The 24951-nt window shown below is 37.8% G+C and overlaps 1 protein-coding gene and 2 non-coding genes across 4 annotated transcripts in view; all 3 read left to right on the top strand.

Moving 5' to 3' along the window:
* CKAP5 (cytoskeleton associated protein 5) overlaps positions 1–24951 on the top strand; it is a 104614-nt gene that overhangs the window by 71422 nt on the left and 8241 nt on the right. For both annotated transcript variants that reach the window (XM_007181167.3, XM_007181169.3), the window contains exons 23-36: positions 163–276; positions 1714–1842; positions 5796–5990; positions 6367–6502; positions 7656–7744; positions 9769–9894; positions 11078–11227; positions 11533–11736; positions 11946–12081; positions 12511–12704; positions 13688–13860; positions 15038–15211; positions 15433–15553; positions 24742–24921. In XM_007181167.3, the coding sequence (XP_007181229.1) occupies positions 163–276; positions 1714–1842; positions 5796–5990; positions 6367–6502; positions 7656–7744; positions 9769–9894; positions 11078–11227; positions 11533–11736; positions 11946–12081; positions 12511–12704; positions 13688–13860; positions 15038–15211; positions 15433–15553; positions 24742–24921 (2121 nt within the window). The remainder of the gene's footprint in view (positions 1–162; positions 277–1713; positions 1843–5795; positions 5991–6366; positions 6503–7655; positions 7745–9768; positions 9895–11077; positions 11228–11532; positions 11737–11945; positions 12082–12510; positions 12705–13687; positions 13861–15037; positions 15212–15432; positions 15554–24741; positions 24922–24951) is intronic.
* Positions 12190–12300, top strand: LOC114237852 (small nucleolar RNA SNORD67). The gene has a single exon (XR_003623325.1). It is a non-coding gene; the product is annotated as a small nucleolar RNA SNORD67 (small nucleolar RNA).
* On the top strand, positions 15603–15698 carry LOC114237853 (small nucleolar RNA SNORD67). Its single transcript, XR_003623326.1, has one exon. It is a non-coding gene; the product is annotated as a small nucleolar RNA SNORD67 (small nucleolar RNA).

Raw genomic sequence — 24951 nt, forward strand, 5'->3', positions numbered from 1 at the left:
TCACCCAAAATTATTCATAAGCTGATTAGTATCATAATGAGCTGATTTTTTTAAAGTAGGCCAGAAACTTCCTACTGCATTGACTGTATAGCAGCAAACTTGCAAAACTTTGAGCACACCTTGCTATGGTTTGAACATAAGGTGTTGGCTTTTCCCACCCAGGTGCAGCAGACGTTGAATATCCTCCAGCAGTTGGCAGTAGCCATGGGCCCAAACATCAAGCAACATGTGAAGAACTTAGGCATCCCTATCATCACAGTGCTTGGAGACAGCAAGGTAAAACTGACTCTTTTTACCACAGCTCTGTTCTGGAATAGGCCAGCCACATGACTGGGCTAAGAATAATCCTTTTTTTTTTTTTTTTTAATTTATTTATTTATTTGTCTTTATTTTTGGCTGTGTTGGGTCGTTGTTGCTCTGCACGGGCTCTCTCTAGCTGTGGCGAGCGGGGGCTACTCTTCGTTGTGGTGCGCGGGCTTCTCATTGCAGTGGCTTCTCTTGTTGCAGAACGCGGGCTTCAGTAGTTGTGGTGCATGGGCTCAGTAATTGTGGCTTGCAGGCCCTTGAGCGCAGGCTCAGTAGTTGTGGTGCACAGGCGTAGTTGCTCCGCGGCATGTGGGATCTTCCTGGGCCAGGGCTCGAACCCATGTCCCTTGCATTGGCAGGCAGATTCTTAACTACTGCGCCACCATGGAAGCCCCAATCTTTTTCTTACATGTAAGAGTGCATGTAAACAGTTTATAAACTTTGTTAGAGAAGAGAATATTAGGAGGAAAATAGTAAAAATTTTTACCTCCCAGGCATTATTAAGGTGATCAGATATCTCACTTACTAGCTTTGTGACCCTTAGATAAGTTGTTTTTCTTCTTTGAGGTTCAGTTTTTTATCTATGAAATTTAATTCTTACAGAATTAAATAAGCATCTGTACATAAAGTACCTGTACCTGTCTCATACAGTATATACTCAAAAAACGGTTGCTATTATGATTATGATATCATTGTTTAAGGTGTTGGTATAAAGAGTGAATAAACATATAAATTTTGGATCATGTGTTTTATTTTCTACCTGTTCCTTTAACTACTAGAGTAGGATCTTCTGGTACTTCAGTAAGATATTTGCAGTTTCACAGTCCCGGAATTTGTCGCATTGAAAGTTGCAAGCTCTTATGTTTATCCTTAATTGAATATTCGAATGTCTCTTTATTTTTGTGTAATTCATTTAATTTGAGGAATTGGACTATTTTAATATTTTTCACGTCAGTAAGTCGTTCTCATTCTATGAATGCAAATTAATATAAAAACAAAAATGTTCAATCAAATTGTTAATTTCAGTCTAACTATTAAGAGTTCTCTAGCAGGTAGAATTACATTCTTTAGCAGGTAACCAGGGACATAAGAGTCCCCAGAAGTTCAGGAAACAAAACCTAAGAGTTTGTTCCCCTAACATGATATTTTATGCCCAGGTCACTGTTTTCCCTAATTAACTGAGTATAGGATCTTTACAATTTGGAGTTTTATGTTTCTAATTTACTTTGGAGTTTTAGTACAACATGGATCTACATTCTGTTTCAAAGAAGATGAAGTATGTTCCAAGTATGTTCATGTGGACTTTAGAGAAACCTCCATTGTTCGTGTTCACAAAGTAATGGGCTTTTCACTCCCTACCTCCAAACCATAGCAGTGTTACCTTTACTGATTCTCTCTTCCATTCAGAACAATGTTCGAGCTGCTGCCCTAGCAACTGTGAATGCTTGGGCAGAACAGACTGGCATGAAGGAATGGCTGGAGGGGGAAGATCTTTCTGAAGAGCTCAAAAAGGAAAATCCTTTCTTGAGGCAAGAGGTTAGTACCACAAATATGATTTGCTTTACTCATGTCTTTTACCTTCATAGAGGCTTGGACCTACCTAATAAATATACATGAATGGATAGAATGAGTTCCATTATAAAATCGCTAATAAAATGAAACCAAATTCCTGGAGCTTTTTTATTCATGTGCTTCCTTTTCTTTTTTCCTTTCATGTGCTTTTTTAACAATAAAACTTTTTAAAGGACTAGCCTTTTTGTGAAGTTTTCTCTTTTCTTGAACTCTTAAATGGTAAAGTAAGAGGTTTTAATCATGACATAAAAATAGTTCAGCATTCAGAAATCTATCAGTGTCATCCATCATACCAACAGGCTAAAGAAAAGTCATATAATCCTATCAGTTGACACAAAAAAAGGATTTGAGAAAATCCAACAGCTATTCATGATAAAAGCTGTCAGTTAGTAATAGAAGAGAATTACCTCAAGTTAAATAAAAAAGCATCTGCAAAAAACCTCTATAAATGATAATATTCTTAGTGGTTAAAGACTGAATGCTTTCCCCCTAAGATCAGGAACAAAGCAAGAATGTCCACTTTCACTGCTGTTACTCAGCATAGAACTGGAAGTTCTAGTCACTGCAATAAGGCAAGAAAAAGAAATGAAAGGCATACAGTTGGAAAAAGAGTAAATAAAACTATCCCTAACTGCAGATAACATGACTGTTTACATAGAAAATTCCAGGAAATCTACAAGTAAACTCCTAGAACTAATAAATGAGTTCAGTAGGATTGCAGGATACAAAATAAAGACAATCACATTTGACAAAAGTCAATCACATTTCTTTATAATACATTGAACATATGGAAACCAAAGTTACAAACACAGTACAGTTTACAATCACTCCAAAGAAAATGAAATCCGTAGCTATACACTTAACAAAACAAATACAAAATATGTCTACTGAAAATTACAAAAATGCTGATGAAGCATTCAAGGAAGACCCAAATAGATGTAGAGACATGCCATGTTTGTGGACTGGAAGATTTAACATAGTAGAAATTAGAAATGTCAGTTCTATACATTTAATGTATACATAATTGATGTATGCATTTAATGTAATTCTTATCAAAATTCAAGAAAGTTTTTTTTATAGACAAAGTCAAGGTTATTTTAAAATTTATATTCTAGCTTAAACAATCTTGACAAAGGAAAAAAAATGGAAAGAGCCTCTCTACCATATATTAGGGCTTACTAAATTAAATTGCTAACATAATCAAGACACTGTGGGGAATTCCCTGGCGGTCCAGTGTTTAGGACTCCATGCTTTCACTGCCAAGGGCTCGGGTTCAGTCCCTGGTTGGGGAGCTAAGATACCCCCCAGCCAAGCTGTGTGGCAAAAAAAAAAAAAAAAAAAAAGACACTGTGATAGCAAGGGGTAGGAGGAAGAGGATAGACACAGATAGGTGGAGCTGAAGAGGAAACCCAGAAATAGACCCACACAAATATGAGCAACTAATTTTCAATGGTGTTTCCAGAGTAATTCAGTGGAGGAAGTGTGGCCTTTCCAACAGATGATGCTGGAGCAGTTGACATCCAGAGACAAAAAAAATAAACCTTACCTAAACCTCACATCTTACACCAGAATTAACTCAAAATGGATTATGGGGTTAAATGTAGACATAAAACTATAGAACTTTTAAAGATAACATAGGAGAAAACCTTCAGGATATAGAAATTCTTCAGGCAAAGAATTCTTAGACTAGACACCAAAACCACAATTCATCAAAGAAAAAATTGATAAATTGGACCTCATCAAAATTAAGAACTCTTACTCTCCAAAAGACCATGTGAAGAAGATGAAAAGACAGGCTGGAGTGGGAGAAAATATTTGCAACCTCTATGTCTGATAATGGACTATCATCGAGAATATATATATATATACGCACACACACACATATATATACATATATATACATATATATATATATATATATAAAAAGAACTCTCAAAACTCAACAGTTAAAAATCTAATTACAATATAGGCAAAAGACATGAACAGACATTTCACTGAAGAGGATATACAGATGGCAAATAAGCCCATGAAAGGTGTTCAACATTATTGGCCATCAAGGAAAAGCAAATTAAAACTGCAGTGAGATATCACAGACAACTATCAGAATTACTAAAATAAAAAATTGTGATAACACCAAATACTGGCAAGAATGTGGAGAAACTTGAACACTCTCCTGGTGGAAATGTAAAATGGTATAGCCACTCCAGAAAACAGTTGGGCAGTTTCTTATAAAACTATATGTGTAGTTACTATATGACCCAGCAAATCTTGGGCATTTATTCCAGAAAAATGAAAATTTATGTTTACACAAAAGCCTATATACAAATGTTCATAGCAGCTGATTCATAATAGCCAAAATCCGGAAACAGCCCAGATGTCTTTCAACAGGTGAATGCTTAAACAAACTATTTTATATCCATATGTGTAATACTATTTAGCAATAAAAGAAACAAATTATTGATACATGCAACAAGTTAGATAAATCGCCAAGGAATTGTACTGAGTGACAGTGCCAATTCCAAACAGTTACATACTATATGATTCTATTTATATGAGTTTGAAATCTCATATTTTAGAAGTGGATAAACAGATTAGTGGTTACCAGGGATTAGGGAGTAGGAGGAGGGATGTGAATGTGCTTATAAGAGAGGCAACACATGGGATCCTTGGGATGGAACTGTTCAAAATCTTGACTGCGGGAATACACTAACACATGATAAAATTGTAGAGAAAGCAATATAGACACATACACAAATGAGACAAAATCAGACTGGGGCAATCTGAGTATGATCAGTGGATTGTATCAATGTCAATATCCTGGTTGTTTATACTATAGTATAGTTTCATAAAGTGCTACTGTTGGAGGAAACGGAGTAGAGTGGGATCTCTCTATTATTTCTTATAACTGCATGTGAATATACAATCATCTCAATAAATACCTAAACTAAAAAATAAATGCAGGGCTTCCCTCGTGGTGCAGTGGTTAAGAATCCACCTGCCAATGCAGGGGACACGGGTTTGAGCCCTGGCCCAGGAAGATCCCACATGCTGCAGAGCAACTAAGCCCGTGTGCCACAACTACTGAGCCCACGCTCTAGAGCCCATGAGCCGCAAGTACTGAAGCACATGTGCCTAGAGCCCGCGAGCCACAACTACTGAAACCCGCACGCCACAACTACTGAAGCCCATACGCCTAGAGCCTGTGCTCCGCAACAAGAGAGGCCACTGCAATGAAAAGCCAGCGCACCACAATGAAGAGTAGCCCCTGCTCATCACAACTAGAGAAAGCCCATGCGTAGCAATGAAGACCCAACACAGCCAAAAATGAATAAATAAATTTAGTTTTAAAAATTAATTTTAAAAATAAATAAATAAATAAATACAGATTTCCCTGGCAGTCCAGTCGTTAGGACTCTGTGCTTTCACTACCGTGGCCGGGGTTTGATCCCTGGTCGGGGAAATAAGATCCCACAAGCCACATGGCATGGCCGAAAAACAAAACAAAAAATAAAACGAATACTTTAGAGATACAGAGAAAAACTGTCTATGTAAGGCAGAAAGCAGAAGTCCTGGTAGAACTTGTCATCTTCTGATCAAATAAATATTTTGCATCTTCTCTAGCTGAATAGTTCTTAGAATTAAAAAAGAAGTGAAAGTTTGAGATGCATTAAGAACTATTAAAGCTTTATAACTCAATGCTCAAATGTGGTCCAAAAAACTGTCCTTATCTTAGCTGATTATCTTCATTGCATGTTTATCATTTCATTGGACAATGGAAATGACTGATTTCACACTGGAAAGTTGTAGTGTGAGAACTAATTCAGTGTTTGGTACTGATAAAATCATTAAGCTGAAGATCATAAATAATGACAGTTTTCTACGTGCAGTGTGTAACTGGTCTTTATTTCTTTTGGCAGCTTCTGGGCTGGCTGGCTGAGAAACTACCGACTCTCCGTTCCACCCCCACAGACCTTATCCTTTGTGTTCCCCACCTCTACTCCTGCCTAGAGGATCGCAATGGAGATGTGCGAAAGAAGGCCCAAGATGCCTTGCCATTCTTCATGATGCATTTAGGATATGAGAAAATGGCCAAGGCTACTGGGAAACTAAAAGTACTACTACTTGTTGCTGCTGTTAAAAGCCATTTAGAAAAATATTGAACATGAATTTATATAGGCAAAAGATCATATTACCTCCTATGAGTTTCAACTTGAAATCCCAATGAGAGCAGAAATAAAATATTTAGTAGTGTAGAACTTCTAAAGAACCTGCTGCCTTTGCAGGGATGAAAATTGTGACCTTCTAGAATGGAAGCTAATTTACTGTGACTTCATAATGTGTTACTTCTCGTGCACTATGTGCTGCCTCCCTTACTTCATTGGTATTTGAAAACTAGGAGCTCAAGGTTTTGACAGCAGATCTGTTAGTAAGCATAGCATGAGTATATCGTTTATGTGGCCTCTCACCTCTGTTATATTGTCTCCCTAGCCAACTTCTAAAGATCAGGTGTTGGCCATGTTAGAGAAAGCCAAAGCTAACATGCCAGCCAAGCCCGCTGCACCTGCTAAAGCAACTTCCAAACCCGTGGGAGGATCAGCTCCAGCCAAATTCCAGCCTGCCTCAGGTAACTCTTACTTTGAGAAGGTTAAAGGGGAAGGAAATAGCCAAGGGAACTCTTAAAGAAATCTAACCTTCCTTTTTTAATCACATTTCCTCATGGCTTAGATCCCAAGTCCTCCCTCCATCTCCTTACCCTCCTTTCATAAACATTTGTCAGGTTACCTGCTTTATGCCAGGAACTGTGCTGAGGGTTTAAGGATGATTAATTTGATTTCCAACTCCAAAAAGGAGTTTTGGAGTATCACAATGAAATACGCCAGAAAGCAAGTGCTCAGTCTTACTTCTAAGGTTTCCACAACTATTTTCTGCTATTGGATATTACAGTTAGAAGGAGAATTGGGACCATCTAGCTTAACCCTCTTTATTAACAGGTAAGGAACACCAAAGGTTAAGTGACTTGCACAAGGCCAAACAGCCAGCCAGTGCCTGAACCAGCAGAGACCTCTGCTTAACTCATTCATAAATGAGTTCCCCTTCCACTACACTTGGCTGTTTGCTGATCCATTCTAATATTTACTAAACTTCTTCAAGGGAAAATTCTTGATTTCTTCATCCTAATGTTAAAATTCCAAAATGTACAAATAGAACACTAACCTGTAACCACTGCTCTTCTAGACTTATTGCTTAAACAAAATAATAATATTCTGTTTAGTGGGGTAGAAATTATTGATGCTATAAAGTTAGAAATTTTACATGTGTAAAATTGTTGGTATCAAAGTATATATTCAGTTATAACATTTATTGGGATCTTGCTATATGTTATATATAGTTTACTATAGTATCAAAGATGATAGACTCTTCCCTTAAGGAAGTATCAGTCTAACAAAAAGGTTTTTTAACTGCTATTTAGAAAATGGTTTTAAACTGCAGTTTAAATGTTGATAAAGGAGATGTAGATTTTCTGAATTAATTTTCATGAGGAAATCGAGGAGAAAAAAGATTAGGGAAAAAAATCTAACTGAAAGCGCTTTAAAAATGGATACATTTGTTTAAAAAAAAACTTTTCAAAAAAATAAAATAAAAATAAAAATAATTTTTTTAATAGATATATTTAAAACTATTGGCTTTCTCACCATCATTATATATTTAACCTGCCCAGAATATAGTGATATTAGTTAGAGTTTGTATTTACAGTACATGCTTTTTTTTTCTCAAAGCACCTGTTGAAGATTCTGTTTCTGGCACTGTAGAACCCAAGCCTGATCCAAAAAAGGCCAAAGCTCTAGGAGTTTCCTCTAAAGCAAAGGTATGTTAATTCTGCAACTTAGATGTAGAATTGCTTTTAAGTGTTTTATACACTGAGTCATTCTTTTAGCAAAGATATATTACATATGAAAGATTATTACTACTCTTGATATTATCTAATTATAAAGTGTTTATTTATACAAGTTTCTGTGGCTCACTTTTAATGTTACCTCAAAACAAAGACTCCTATTCTCAAGAGCTACTGCCAGGGTTTCTGTCATCCAGGTCTTTGAGGGAGATTTTCAGTAGTAGGCAACTTCCTTTAAATTTGGCAGTTAAGTCATCATATTAGAAGGTGTTCTGATTAGACTAAAAGGAAGTATCTTCTGTCCCCACACCAATGGGATTGGATGCATCACCAGTCCTTTTAGCATCCATGCAGAGTTGGACAATTTAAAGAAATGTTTTCAAATGCTCGTCCTTAAATATCCCCTGGGTGGTTTTTCATTTAATTAAGTTTTTGAATCACAGCAAATTGTCATCAGTTTCTATATCAAGATTCAGAGCTTGTCACTGTATTCAGAGAATTGACTGTTTAATACTTACAAAAGGAAAATTACGGAACTGTGCAATCAGTAGTAAATCTAATAGTAAATCTAAATAGAGAAAACTATTTCATTAACTGCATGTAACTGATGAAAGTATGCAGAGTAGGAAATGTTTTATTATCCAGTACATTTATTATTACATCCACATTATAGAAGGGGCACTCTGTGGCCATTCTTCTAAATATTTGTTACTCATTTTCCCTCCCTATGCTTGGGTCCTTCAACTCAGTGAGTTAATTTAAATGGGTAATTATCTTCTGAACTATCCAGTGAAGCTGTTCTTTTCCTGTCCTTCTCCCTCTCCTCATCCCATATTTAACAAACGCTTATTTCAGTATTTTGATCACAAGTGCTTTGAAGTATTCTTGACTCTGTTCTTAATGCCACTTTCTTTTCAGTCTTTTGCAGTTTACGAAGCAGTTTCACATAAATGATCTCACATTTGTTTTGACTGAATGACTTAAGTGTTTGAACTAGAAAGAAATGCTGGCCTACTAAAAATAGCAGACTTTTGCTATATTTATAATATAATAATAATTCCAGTAATGAAATTCAAATTTTACCTTAAATATATATACCATGTGTTCACAATTTCTTTCCATCTGATACAAAGATTCTAAATCTTGGATTCTTTTTAAAAGCCACTTTTAAAAAAAAAATATCTATCTATTTATTTGTTGGCTGCATCAGGTCTTAGTTGAGGCATGCAGGATCTTTCGTTGCAGCACGCGGGCTTCTCTCCAGTTGTGGTGCGGGGGCTCCAGAGCGCGTGGGCTCTGTAGTTGTGGCACACGGGCTTAGTTGTCCCGTAGCATGTGGGATCTGAGTTCTCTGACCAGGGATTGAACCGGTGTCCCCTGCATTGTAAGATGGATTCTTAACCACTGGACCACCAGGGAAGTCCCTAAAAGCCACCTTAGTAACTTAAGTATTTAAAATGTTTCTAGCAAATTTCTCTCTAGAAACAGGTTCAAAGGGTCTCCAGTTATGGTAATGTTATAGAGATGCATTTTATATACAGAGAAACAGAAAAGTTTTCTCAGTTATGTGAAATGTGTGAATACCATTCAAAATGTCATTAATATGGAAAGCTGTAAACAGTGTTGAAGATTTCAAGAAAGAAAAGAACTATCCATTATATGTCAGTTATATCAATAATTTTTTTAAAAGAACTATCCAAGAAACAAAAATAGCCTGTAACCCAGACCAGTGATATATAATAGCAGCTTTTCCAACCACATCACATGCCAGCCCAAGGACTAACCAACAGTTACTTAAGAGTGCTATTAGAAACATTTTTAGAAAAGCTGTACACAAACATATCAAATGCAAGATTCTATGGTTCATTTGTTTGTTTCATTTGGAATATGATATAGAAAGGTGTCTCTGGTTTATATAGTGCCCTTTTGCTGGGCAGTAACAGCGAATTCCCAAGAAGTAGTCTAGCTAATCAGTATTCCCTGTACCTTGGTTGTAGACTGCACAAGGAAAGAAAGTGCCAAGCAAAACCAGCTTAAAGGAAGATGAAGACAAATCTGGTCCTATTTTTATTGTTGTTCCAAATGGAAAGGAGCAAAGAATGAAAGATGAGAAAGGATTAAAGGTAAGGAAGAAATAAGAATCTTCAGGAGTTTTTTGCTTGTTTGTTTTAGTTTCGTTTTGTAATCAAGAATAGTTTTTCTGTCTGAAATCATATCATTGTGAAATATCTAATAATTAACTGAATCTTTTGCTTATAAATTATATCTTGTTTCTGGAAGACTATTTTTGGGGGGTTTTTGGGGGGGTTTTGTTTGCTTTTAGAATCAAAGACTGGAAAGTAGTCACTGATTTTTTTATCAACTACACATATGTAATATGCTACTCCTTTATTTTTTCTTGTACCTGACACCTTAAAAGATAGATTTGGTAACTATATATGGCTAGTTTGATCATTTTGCTTTTGATGTTGTTTTGATTTTATTAATCATTTAAAACTTTTCAAAATATATACATTAGAATTTTTAAAAATTCAAACAATACAAAAAAAGTACAGAAAGTATGAAAAGCATGTCTCCCACTCCAGTCTCCCTACACAGGGAGGATGTTATTACCAGTTATTTTGTGTATTACTCCAGAAATAATATTCCATACCTATACAATCATATATATATATAAATGTATAGCCCTCGTTTTACACAGATGGGAACATGCCATACTCTTTGTTCTGAATCTTACTTTTTTCTTTTAATGGTATTTGAAATATATCTCTTAAAGATCATTCCATATCTGCACGCATGTATGCATTCATTCTGTTTATTGATGCATCATATGTATGTACCTTTCTTTATCCTCAACCCACTATGTTGAACATTTAGGTTACTCTAATCTTTCACTCTTATAAGCTATACTGCCATAGGCATCTTTGAATATAGGTTTTGTGCACATATGTAAGTATATTTATATTAAACTCCTAGAATAATATGTACATTTAAAATTTTGATAGATATTTCAAATTTGCCCTTTATTAAAATTGTACCAACAGTATCCACCGTGTTATACAATAATAGATCATTGATTTTTCTAGTAAGAATTGCTGAAAATTCTATTCCTAGAAGATTTTCAGAGTTAAGCTTCCAGAATTATGACAGACAGATTGAGAGTACATTTTGCATTCATACTTAATTATACATTAATCTTGGTGAATTTAAAAATATCCTATTAAACTGATTCCTGCAGCTGCTTTAGAGTTCTCTACCACATTTCAGTTGAACACCTTACAGCTCCTTTTCACTGTTTTTTTTCAGGTGCTGAAGTGGAATTTTACTACTCCGCGGGATGAATACATTGAGCAACTAAAAACTCAGATGTCTAGCTGTGTGGCTAAATGGTTACAAGATGAGATGTTTCACTCAGACTTTCAGCATCACAACAAAGCCCTTGCTGTCATGGTTGATGTAAGTTTGCAACAAAATAAATACGCATGAATCTCAGGCATGAAAATACTGAGCCCTGTGAAATAATCGGAAGTTTGCATGAATTGAGAAGGAACTGGAATACACCATGTTCTCTGTTTTTAGGGCTTTCTTATTATGTGATAGAATAAATGACTATATGTCTATAATTTGGGGTCTTAAATGGAGGCTTAAAAATCTATCATTTTCTTTTTGCACTGCAGTAAAATTTGAGAGTTACTTAACTAATAGAACTTAAATTTTTATACAGTCTAATTTGTGAGGGTTTTGTATTGTTTTGTTTCAAGCACTTGGAGAGTGAAAAAGAGGGTGTCATTGGTTGCCTGGATCTTATCTTAAAGTGGCTTACCCTGCGGTTTTTTGACACCAATACAAGCGTCCTAATGAAAGCCCTAGAATATTTAAAATTGCTCTTCACCCTGCTGAGTGAGGAGGAGTATCATCTTACTGAGAATGAAGCATCTTCCTTCATCCCCTATCTCATCCTCAAGGTAATGTGTTGTTCTCACTTTGGAAGATTACTCAAGTTCCCAGCTACTTCAGTTCCTATACTTTTATTCCCTCTCCCCTCTTCATTTATTGTATGATGATGATACCTTCCACCGCTCATTTTATTCTTTCAAGGTGTAGTGACACACAAGGGGGTACCTTTGCTACTCAGAAAATGCCTCACTTAATCATTATTTTCCTTGTTGACTAGGTCGGAGAACCAAAGGATGTCATTCGTAAAGATGTCCGTGCCATCCTGAACCGGATGTGCCTTGTCTACCCAGCCAGCAAGATGTTCCCCTTCATCATGGAAGGAACCAAATCCAAAAACTCTAAGCAGAGAGCAGGTAAAGCAACAATTTAAATTGAGCCCTACGTCTGCAACAGTGACCTCTAAAAGAAATAATTTATAGATGAACCAGGAAATTTCTTGATTCTAACCTTCTGGTTTGGACTGTGAGCGTGATGAGTTGCACGCTGGTGGGGCCACAGTATCAGGTGATACAGGCACCGCTCAGTACCACCCTGGTGACAAAATCAAGTGCACAGGGGCCATCTGACTCACAGGCATCTCTTTCTTCTAGGAGCACTTGCTATAACACCGTTGTTTCATTGTGTATTTTATAGAAGGCAGTAAACAAGGAAGAATTCAAGGCAGAGCCAGAATAAGACTTTAGACCTTCATGTATGCCAGGGAAAATGTATCTAGTAAAGATAGGTCTGTCTCTATGCCAAATCTCTGTTGAGTCTCCTTAATCTAGCCTTTCTCTCCCCAGAGTGCCTAGAAGAACTAGGGTGTCTGGTCGAGTCCTATGGCATGAATGTTTGCCAACCAACCCCAGGAAAAGCCTTAAAGGAGATAGCGATTCACATAGGAGACCGCGACAATGCTGTGCGCAATGCTGCCCTCAACACCATCGTCACAGTGTACAATGTACACGGGGATCAGGTGTTCAAACTGATTGGAACTGTGAGTGACTTTTCTCTGAACGTTTTCAGCATGTTGTGAATTGCAAGATCACTTAGGTGTCAAGTTTCATGCCATCTCAACTCTTAAGTTTTTACCACTTTTTGTTAAAACTCAACCTATCGATATGTCCTAGAATCCATATAAACCTTTGAGGGTGTCTCTGATTACTGTAGGACGTTTAGGCTGTGTTTTACTGGAAATTAGATTTTCTTTTCTGAGCATTCCCCTCATAACAATTTGCTTTAGATGAAAACTATTTTTGAATCAAGAAATCTGAGCTAGTCTGGGATTTAAATTCTGCCTGGCAATCTCCTCAGTAATTTTTAGTGCATTTATTTTCTAGTGAACAAGTACTCACTTGTGTATAATACGGATTCTGGTATCTGTCAGATCAAAAGGGTCTTGAGCTGCAGCTATGAGCCAGACTCTCCAAACATAGAAGGTTCTGCTTTTGACTCCTTACTTCCTCTGAGCCAATCACTACTATGGCTGGGCCTGTTCTTCACTCCAGTTACCTCTTAGTAGCACATGTATTTACCCTGTGCTTATATATTTTTACTTGTATTAATCTCATTAAATCCTCACTACAAGGCCAGTGAAGGAAATAAAGCAGATGGGAATTTTACAGATGACCAAAAGTGAAGCTTCTTGCCCATAGTGACACAGCTAGTTAGTGGTAACACCAAAAAATGAGGAAACTTCATTTAATTCTTGACCTTTTTATTTGTAGTTATTCATAGCCTTTCCTTTTCTGTCCTTTCCTTCTTTCATGTGTTCTCTTATATAGCAAATTAGGTTTCAGCAATAGTTGATTTTAAAATTATGTAGTGTTTTGAAAGGAAACTTACCCTAATGTACGAGGTTCTGTTTGCTTTGACATGAAAATGGATATTAATTCTTGGGTCTTCCAATTAGGTTTTTAATTCTCTTCATATTCTAGTAGAGGGGTGTGCTAATAAGTTAAATTTGGCCTCTTTTGACAGCTTTCTGAAAAGGATATGAGCATGCTTGAGGAGAGGATTAAGCGGTCAGCAAAGAGGCCTTCTGCTGCACCAGTAAAACAGGTGGAAGAGAAACCTCAGCGCACACAGAGCATAAGCTCCAATACCAACATGCTACGCAAGGGACCAGCTGAGGACATGTCTTCCAGACTCAAGTATGTGGATGGAGATAGTTGTCTGAGAGCATCTCTGTGGACTTTGCCTTGTGTGCTCAGAGCTTATCCTGTTACATAATCTTGAGTTCTTGCAGCCATTATCATGCATGACACAGTGTCTGGGTAAATGTCTTGTAACCAAATGTTAAATCCTTCAGTCTTCATTGTCTTTGTCTCAAAACCACTTCTAAATAGTCTTGTGCCTTCTTTCACTGCTTTTCCGTGGACAGAATTATGTATCGCACTTATAGGATGTAAGTACTGCCTGCTAATTTCTCATTAGCAGGGCTCTTATATCTTTCTAACTTCTGACTTGGATTCATCCCCTCTGGAGGGTATTGGTGTAGACTTTATAACCAGGTAGAGGGTGTCCAAGTATCCCATGAATCAAGCCTTCCCTGAAAGTCCACTGGCCAGCAGAAGTGTCAACTCAATGTCATGTGGCTAAAATATGGGCTCACCTTCTTCCTTGTGTTATGTTTGGTCGTGCACAGGTTCCTATTCATCAGATAAGGCTGAGTAAAATGCATGCAACCCAGAATTGGCTTAGGGACTCAAAAAACTGCCTTCTAAGCAAGATAGCTCTATTTTGGATCATATCATGAGTATAATTTTAACCAATTTGAATTTGGAGACTGTGAATATCTATTGCTTGGATGTAATGCTGGCCCTGACCTGAGAGTGAATATTCCTAAAAAGAGGTGATTGACTGTCCCTCAAGTATAAAATTTACTGAACACTGCATGGGACGATGCTTATAATTAGAAAAACGTAAACACTGGTTAAATTGGTAGAAAAGAACCAGGCAGTCTAGATAGATATTTCTTAAATTTTTGCCCAGAAGTAGTGAGCTTTGAGTCAATATAAATATTCTTTATTATTTACTGCCCCAACTGGAATAGCATACAAGGTTTGTTGGCTTTAGTGAGCTAGAGAGAATACTTACAACTTGGCAGTACTGTAAGTACAAGTCAGTCTTCTCTCTTAGGATACTCATGAACCAGTGTTGTTGCCCATTGAAGGCACTTGCTTAGACTCAAGGACTTAAATCATTCAGGGGGGCTGAAACCAGAAGTTGAACATCTGTCTTGCAGCTTTGGGGCAGCTGGCAGTGCTACTCTTGCCCTTTGGTTAAGAAGTCTCTTTTAGTTCAGGAGCCTCCTTTTGCTTCCCTTAGCCAAGCCCGAAGCATGAGTGGGCATCCTGAGGCAGCCCAGATGGTTCGCCGAGAATTCCAGCTGGATCTAGATGAGATTGAGAATGACAATGGTACAGTTCGATGTGAAATGCCAGAACTTGTTCAGCACAAACTAGATGACATTTTTGAACCAGTCCTTATTCCTGAACCCAAGTAAGTTAACCCATTTCATTTAAGTATATGCAGTTCATGATCATCAGAGTGTATATGTTGAAAAGAGCTCTCTGTGCAATTAGAACTTTTTAGAACAGATTACTATCTAACTAATAGCGGTTCTTTACTAAAACCTGGATCTAGTGGGGAATTGCATAATTCCAACTCATTGGGATACCTTAAAATAAAGATTGAATATTTTCCTTTGCTCCGCTCTCTAGGATCCGGGCTGTTTCTCCACACTTTGATGATATGCACAGTAATACAGCATCCACAATCAATTTCATTATCTCCCAAGTAGCCAGTGGTGACATCAACACAAGCATCCAAGCTCTGACACAGGTAATGGGAGTATTACCCATGACAGTAATTCCACTGGTGGGTATAAGGCTGTAATAGTGATGGTTGCACACTGGTTACAGTATTAAGGGAGGCAGGCAGTGTTCAGTACCTCCCTGATGAAAAAAGTGCACAGGGACCACTGCCAGGCATCACTTGCCTCGCAGGATAGAGCTGTGATAGAGCCTTGCTTTTTACAGTTGCATTCTTTCACCAGAGGCTGAAAAACAGCAATTGGTAGGAATCAGCTCTCATGGAACTTGCTTAGATTTTTGGTGGGCAGAGACAAACAAATAAAATATCAGATAATAGTAACTATTGTGTAAATATAACTCAAATGGGGTGATGGGAGAGAGGGAACTAAGTACTAGTTACTTAGATTGGTGGTTGGGGTTCAAGCAGAGGACAGCTAGTACAAAAACTCTAGGGTAGGAATGACCTTGGTGTGGTCCAGGAAACAGTACAGGCCCGTGTGCCTGGAACGTAGTGGGCAAGAGAGAGAATGGTACAGAATGAGATTTGAGAGGTGGATAGAGACCAGATCATGTGGTGTTTTAAAAGCCCTGAGGGAGGTTTTGGATTTTAAGTGTGATGGGAAGCCATTAGAGAATTTTGAGGAAAAAGAAGCTGCATGTTTTTAAAAAGCCTTTCTCTTCTTCCTCTGCTTCCCTTCCCTAACAGTCTAGTCATAAAGCCAGGAGGAGGGTAAAACAAGGTAGGCACCTACCTTGTGGCAAGGGGGTGGGAGTAGAGAGCCACAGTGGCCCAGTGTGAGGGTCTTCAAGCCCAAACGTTGTGAGGAGGCTGTCATTCAGGAGGGGTGACACACAGCCGGGATCAGAGCCAAAGCAGGACGAGGAAGATGTCCGTGGGGGGAGCCAGTGTGGCATGTAGGACCCCAGGCAGGGTGAGGAGGACATCCATGTGTGCTGGAGGGGAGCAGGGCGGCATGCGGCTGGCTCAGAATAGGGAGTCAGAGCCAAAGCAGAAGATGTGGGCCTGGGGAACAGCTGGTGGCAGAGGTGGGAGATTGGTTACAAACAAAGGGATTGGTCAAATAAATAAATATAATAAGGAAAATGGGAGCCAAGTTTCTTACTGTCAGAGAAGGGTGATACAAATATGGAAGGACAAGAAAATTGAAACTCTGGTGTTGGACCGGAATTAGATGTGTCAGTATGAACTCATGGTTTTCAATACACAGATGTAGAAATAAATACCAATGTAAATGTATGTGCGTATGTATATATGCGGCATATAAATGTATGTTACAGATGATATGCATATATTCCCTAGCTCTTTCCACTGAGAGGACCTGAGAACAGCAACACACCAACAGCAATGCGCACCCCCAGATCTTGTCTCCTAAATACCACTTTCCTCTAAAAGGAATAACAGCTCCTTAAGAAGTGGCAGATTCCAGAGCTGAATCAGGGAAAGTACTGGATGATTCTGGAGTATCTTGTGCTAGACAGCAAGGATAGGCTCAGAGAATTGTAGGGACGTGTCAGAAGGACACACAGGCCAACTAGAACAGACTCCCTGTTGGAAGAGAGCACAGTTTGAACATCAAAATAAATAATAATAGTAATGAGTTATAACCCCATAAAGAATACAATTTGTAAATGTATTGAATTTAATAAAATAGGAAACCACAAGTCCATGCACATATAAGCTAATTAAAAATTTGAAGAGAAATGGAATATTTACATAGTTTCATAATACCTCTCCACAAAATACAAAGGACTAATATATTAAAAGTACCCCCAAAATACAAAATACCAAGAATAATTTGACAGTAGAGAAGCCTAGCAGATACCACCTTGAGTGATCGAAGTAAACATCATCAATCATATGACAAAATGAAATAATGTACCACCTGATAGGATCCAGTGGGAATTCTGCATTACTTCGCTGAGATTCCTGATGTCGTCTATTCATGAGAAAACATCAGACAAGTGCAAATTGAGGGACATTTTCAAAATCTCAAGGTGAAGAAAGTCAAGGAAAGACTGAGGGAACTGGTCTAGAGTGCATGATTCTAGATGGGCCTTTCGCTATAAAGAACATAATTGGGGCAACTGGAGAAAATGGGATAGAGCCTGAGGATTAGGTGGTAGTAACATCAGTATTCCTGATTTTGATCCTTGTATCATGATTATGAAAGAGCATGTCTTGTTAAGAAGAAATATATGATGGGACTTCCCTGGTGGTCTAGCGGGTAAGACTCCATGCTCCCAATGCAAGGGGCCCAGATTCGATCCCTGATCTGGGAACTAGATTCCACATGCATGCCACAGCTAAGTTTGCATGCTGCAACTAAGAAGCCCGCATGCCACAACTAAGAAGTGCACATGCTGCAACTAAAGATCCCACGTGACACAACTAAGACCTGGCGCAGCCAAAATAAATAAATGAATAAATTTTTTTTTTAAAAAAAGGAAGAAATATATGCTGAAGTATCAAGAGGGTCATGGAGCATCAGACTGACAACTTGCAAATGATGCAGGATTTTAAAAAGTTCTTTTACTGTACTTCCAATGTTTCTATAATGTTTGAACTTACTTTAATTGGGGAAAAAGTCACTTCTGGCCACTCCATAGAGACCAGATTATAGGCAGGGCAAGAGTGGATTCTGGGAGGCCTGTTAGACTATTAGGAAGCTATGGTCAAAATTCATATGAAAGATATGTGCACTAGGACGATCATTGTGGAGAGGAAGAAAAGTGAATGGTTTCAGGGTATCTTTCAGAGGTAGAGTCCACAGGACTTGGTGATAGATTGGATATGAAATGTAAGGGAGGAGAGGAATCAATAGTAACTCCTTGCTGTTTGGCTTGAGCAACTGGGTGGATGGTGGTGCTGTGTACGGAGATGGGGAAGGATGGAGGAAGAGCAGGCTTGAGAGATTGGAAATCAATAGATACGTCTTTGCTGTGTTAGGTCTGAGCAGAAGGGCAGAACCAGAATCCCAGCACAAGGTTTTTGATGTTGCTTGACAAATAGTCTCCTGTTAACGCTTTCGCTGTTGGAAGAAAACAAATGGCAGGGAGTCTGGAAAATAGTGACTTGAATGCATGCATCCCTGTTGCCTTTCTCTATCAACTTCAGTCCAAACCCATTTGCCTTTTCTGAGCAGGAGGAGCTGGTGGGTCTGGTGGGTAGTATCTGAAGTGTCTAAGCAAATCTCAAGCCCTATCTGGTACAAGTACAAGACTTTTTCCCATATGGGCCTAAGGAAAACTTGATGTTCAATAGTGCAGAGCCCAGAGAAGAGGATCAAAACACCAGAAATCCTGGAGAGAGATCTCTCTTCATCTGTGGAGATCGGTAGGTGCCCTAAAGGGCAGCGGTGGCTCATGTGAGTGCTAATAGGAGTAGCTGGTGTTCTCCCTTTGCCCCTAAGGAGCTACAGGGAGCTGAACAAAAAGGCTGAATTCACTCTCTGAGCCTGGCAGTCTCTGACTTTTGTACCTTTAGAGACCAAAGAGCAGAAATGCCGGCTCTTGGTACTTTGCCAAACGACTGACAGCTTGCCAGTTGGCATACCACAAGCCTACAAGGGCAGAAATGCTCTATCTCCCATTTATTGCCATTGTTGAGGGTTTCCAAAAGGTAGACCCAAGACTGAATCTTGAATATGTAAAGAGTAATAACATGCCTTAAGGCACCCAGTAACTGGGAAGAAGAATAAAACAAAATAACCAGAACAGCAATGTCCTGGCAAAATGAAATTGCTAAAGGAGACAAGATGACCACAATGGGGAAGGGCATGGGGTGCAGAAAGATTCTTCCAAGCAAAAAAACCATGGTTTTAGAGTTTTAAAAAATTGAGTAGATGGACTGAAGGAGATAATGATCACTACAGAAACGGAATTAGTGACCTGAATGACAAGAGTGACAAGATCATTCAGTGCGCAGAGGACTCTCTTTTAAACAAATGATGGTGGGAAAAATGTTTATCCACATGCAAAAGAATGAAGATGGACTCATACCATATACAAAACTTAACTCAAAATGGATCAAAAACATAAGAGCTAAAACTATAAAACTCTTAGAAGAAAACAGGGGAAGACCTTCATATAGTGATTTTGGCAGTGATTTCTTGGATATGACACCAGGCAACTAAAGAAAAAATAATTAAATTGAATTTCATCAAAGTTAAAACATTGTATGCATCAAAGGACACTATCACAAGAATGAAAAGGCAACCTATAGAATTAGAGAAGATATTTGCCAATCATATATCTGAGAAAGGATTAATATCCAGAATATGTAAGAACTCCTATAACTCAATGACAAAAAAAACAAAACCCAGTTCAAAAATTGGCAGAGGACAGGAATAGACATTTCTCTAAAGAAGATACACAAATAGCCAATAAACAAGTAAAAAGATGCTCACCATCATTAGTCATTAGGGAAATATAGATCAAAACCACAATGAGATACCACTTCACACCCATTAGGATTTTTTTTTTTTTTTTAAATGGGAAATAGCAAGTGTTTGCCAGGATGTGGAGAAACTGTAATCTGTGTGTATTGCTGGTGGGAACATAAAGTAGTGTAACCATTGTGGAAAATAGTTCAGCGGTTTCTCAAAAAGTTAAACATAGAATTACAATAAGATCCCCAGATCCCCTCTTAGAAAGCAGGGATTTAAACAAATACTTGTGCACCAATGTTCACAGCAGCATTATTCACAATAGCCGAAAGGTGGAAACAATCCAAATGTCCATCAACAGATGAACAGGTAAACAAAATGTGATGTGTATATAAATTTATATATACACAATGGAATATTATTCAGTCATAAAGAAGAATGAAATTCTGACACATGCAACAACATGGATGAACCTTGAAAGCTAAATTATGCTAAATAAAATTAATCAGGCACAAAGGGACAAACATTATATGATTCCACTTATTTGAGGTACCTAGAATAGCCAAATACAGAAACTAGAATAGAGTTTACCAAGGGCAGGAGGGTTGATAGAGAGTTATTATTTAATGGGTACAGATTCTGTTTGGGATAATAACAAAGTTCTAGAAATAGGGATGATGGTTATACAACATTGTGAATATACTTAATGTCATTGGATTGTATACTTAAAAGTGGTTAAAATGGTAAATTTTAGTTATATATATTTTACCATAATAAAAAAAATAAAACCCTGAGCAACAAAAAATTAAAGTACCTAGGAGTAATCAAGCAGTGTATAATATGTAAGACCTTGACAGAGAAAATTTTTAAGTTTTGTTGAATGACATTATTTTGTTGCGTTTCCAAATAAATAGAAATATACTATGTTCTCAAGATTCAGGATTATAAAAATGCCAGCTTCTCCTCAAATAATATCTGTAAATTCAATGCCATTCCAATCAAAATCTTAACAGTTTTTTTTCTGCAGTTGAGAAGCTGATTCTAAAATTTATATGGGAAATCAAAGGGCCTAGGAATAGCAAAGACAGTTTTATTTTAAGACAATTTTTAAAAATAAAAACACAGGGCTTCCCTGGTGGCGCAGTGGTTGAGAGTCTGCCTGCTAATGCAGGGGACACGGGTTCGAGCCCTGGTCTGGGAAGATCCCACATGCCGCGGAGCGGCTGGGCCCGTGAGCCACAGCTGCTGAGCCTGCGCGTCTGGAGCCTGTGCCCCGCAACGGGAGGGGCCGCGATAGTGAAAGGCCCGCGCACCGCGATGAAGAGCGGTCCCCGCACCGCAATGAAGAGTGGCCCCCGCTTGCCGCAACTGGAGAAAGCCCTCGCACAAACCGAAGACCCAACACAGCCAAAAATAAATAAATAAATAAATAAAGTAGGGAAAAAAAAAATTATAAAAAAATAAAAATAAAAAAATAAAAAAATAAAAACACAGTGGAGAGGATTTACATCACTGGGTATCAACAGTGATTATAGAGCCACTGTAATTAAGTAAGTGTAGTCCTGGCCCAGGGAAAAGCAGACAGACCATTGGGATGGAACAGAGAGCCCAGAAATAGACTCACATCTGAAGGAAACTTAGAGCAGAGGAGTCATTAAAAACCTCTTAACAAATGCAAAAAGTAAAAGATATACTGACCAAATTCTTTGCTGATAACCCAACAAAATTTTTAGTAAATGATATTAATATCACAAAAATATTGGCTACTTGGAAAGTATGAAACATCCTCCTAACTCTTTCATCAAAAAAAAAAAAATCAAAACTCTTAGCAGTGAAGGAAAGCATTTCACTCTACAGCTATACTCTGAAGCTACTGAACTCAGAAAAATATATTGCATGAAATGCATTTATTATTGAAGAAAGGCTAAAATAAAGGAACTTAGTACTTATACTTAGAAATTCAAAAAATAAAAAATAAATCAAAAGAAATTTGAGAGCTAAAATTCATGAAATAGATTTTAAAGATAATAAATCTAAAAGCAGGTTCTTGTTAAAAAAAATTAAAATTAAAAATCCTGTACTAGCCTGATTAGAGAGCAAAAATGTAAGTATCAGGGATGAAGAAGGAACCAACCATAGATGTGGAAGAGATTTTTTTTTTAGATAAGATAACACACATGTAACCCTGTAGAAACTTGAAACAACTGATCCCCCTCCCAAATTTTTTGAAATAACCAAGGAATTTAGGGAGACCATTAAAAAATAAGGAAGGAAACCCAGAACCTAAAAAGAAAAGACAAATTGGATCATTTAAAAATTTTAAGATTTTAATCTGGAGAAATTTACCATATACTGTCAATAAACGAGTGTTATATTGTGGAATGTATTTGCATATGACCATATTGACCAATAAAGGATTAATAGCGACAGTAAACAGAACTCTTATGAACTCTTGAGAAAAAGAGAACCTAATAGAAAAAAAACTAATTCAAGGATATGAATAGGCAAATCACAGAAGATATCCAAATGGCCAGTAAACACATGAAAAGATGTTTAGCACCTCCCCCACCACAGAAACGCAAATTAAAGTAACAATAGATGATCACTTATTTTATTTATTTATTTATTTGTTTGTTTATTTATTATTATTTTTTTGGCCACACTGTGCGGCATGCGGGATCTTAGTTCCCCAAACAGGGATCAAACCCTCGCCCCCTGCATTGGGAGCGTGGAGTCTTAACCACTGGACCACTAGGGAATTCCCAAGATAATCACTTTTAAACCATCAGAGTGACAGAAAGTAAAATGAGTAATAAAACATACAGCTGATAGAGACGCTGAAAAAAACAGTACTCTCATACATTAAACGTAGAAATGTGAATTACATGTTAGTGCCTTTTTAAAGAAAGCAATATAGTAATATATATTATACCGTAATTTAAAATGTTTCATCCTTCAGCCTAAAAAGTTAAACTCTTGGTGCACTTTTTTTTTTTTTTTTTTTAACTTATTTGGCGGTGCCGGGTCTTAGTTGCAGCATGCAGGGATCTTTGTTGCCGCGTGCAGAATCTTTGTTGCAGCTCGCAGGATCTTTAGTTGCGGCATGCGGGCTCTTTTAGTTGCTGCGTGCGGGAATCTAGTTCCCTCACCAGGGGCCGAACCCAGACCCCCTGCACTGGGAGCGTGGAGTCTTAACCACTGGACCGCCAGGGAAGTCCCATGGCACACTTTTTTTTTTAGAAATTAAAACACAAGTACCTTGGGATATATATACACAAAGATGTTTATTGTAATATTATTTATAGTGGACAAAATATCCAAACTGGAAAGATGTTGAAACAGTCGGAATGATTAAGTTTTGGTATGTGCACATGTGGACTATTATGCAGCCTTTAAAAATAGAACCGTTTTGGGCTTCCCCGGTAGCGCAGTGGTTGAGAATCTGCCTGCCAATGCAGGGGACACAGGTTCGTGCCCTGGTCTGGGAAGATCCCACATGCCACGGAGCAGCCGGGCCTGTGAGCCACAACTACTGAGCCTGCACGTCTGGAGCCTGTGCTCGGCAACAAGAGAGGCCGCGATAGTGAGAGGCCCGCGCACCGTGATGAAGAGTGGCCCCCGCTTGCCGCAACTAGAGAAAGCCCTCGCACAGAAACGAAGACCCAACACAGCCATAAATAAATAGATAAATAAATAAAGCATGACACATATTAAGCAATGTGAATACCATCAAGCTTTCATCATCATTTGAAAAAAAAAAATAGAACCGTTTCTGTTGACTTTAGGGATTTTCATAATTTTCTGTTAGGAAGGCTAGATGCAGAGAAGTGTATGTACTATAAATATTCTTATGGAATAAACAGTGCCCTAAACCTTGACCCTATCTATGTGTGCATGTGTGGTTATAAATGATTCTGTGAACATGAAAGAATATATATCAGGTTGTTGATGTTAATTACCTTGGAAAAAGAGTAAGCCCCCCTCCAAAAAAATATATATTTGTTTTTATTTTGTCCATGTTGAAACAGAATTGTTAAACAGTTCCAGTTATATAAAATTGTATGTGCTTATGGGTATACATGCATAAAGAAATGAAAGTAGGACCACTGGCTTCCTCAACACCAGAGGGCACTATTCACATTGCAGTCTGTATAAATGGTGACCCCTGGAGTTGTGCAGTATAGCAGCCCTGCATGAAAGGATGGTCATGAAGATTATTGGCATGATTGTCTCAGGGTATAATTTATGTAATCATAAAAATAAAGATCTTATTACAGTAGTGAATAGGAAATACATGTTTTTCCCATAGTAAATAACATTTTACCATTAGTGACAACCAGTCTACTGAACCAAAAAGAACCTGGATCCAGTTGTAGGAAACCTGAGTTTTGAGTTTGAACTAAGTAGCCTGATCTTACTGAGCCTCACTTTTCTCATATGGTAAATGAAGATCTTACTTTACTCTCAGTCCTGTCTACCTCTTAGAGCTGTTGGAATGATCAAATGAGATAACGGGTATAAAAACACTCTCTTTAATAAATTAGCATTTAAACATAAGGATTATTATTCCTTAAACTAGATGGTGAGCCTCTTAGGAGCTGCAGTTAATTCACCTAATAGTCTTGCTCTTTAAATATTTGTTGAATGATTGAGTCCCTAAGGACTAGTTATTTATATGTAAGGTGACTGGGTTTTTTCAAGCTAAGATACTAGAAGTGCTTTGCTAATAAATACTACAGAGACTTACAGTATCTTCCTGCTACTTAGAAGTATGAAGCTTGGAAAATACATCTTGGATTTTTGTTATCAGATCGATGAGGTCCTGAGACAGGAAGACAAAGCAGAAGCCATGTCTGGCCATATTGATCAGTTTCTGATAGCCACGTTCATGCAGCTGAGACTCATCTACAACACACATATGGCAGATGAGAAATTGGAGAAGGATGAAATCATCAAGTTGTATAGCTGTATCATCGGCAACATGATTTCGGTAAGGACACCTCTGCAGATCATGAGCTTC

This window comes from Balaenoptera acutorostrata, chromosome 9 (genome assembly GCF_949987535.1).
Source record: "Balaenoptera acutorostrata chromosome 9, mBalAcu1.1, whole genome shotgun sequence".
In the NCBI taxonomy this organism is placed as follows: Eukaryota; Metazoa; Chordata; class Mammalia; order Artiodactyla; family Balaenopteridae; genus Balaenoptera; species Balaenoptera acutorostrata.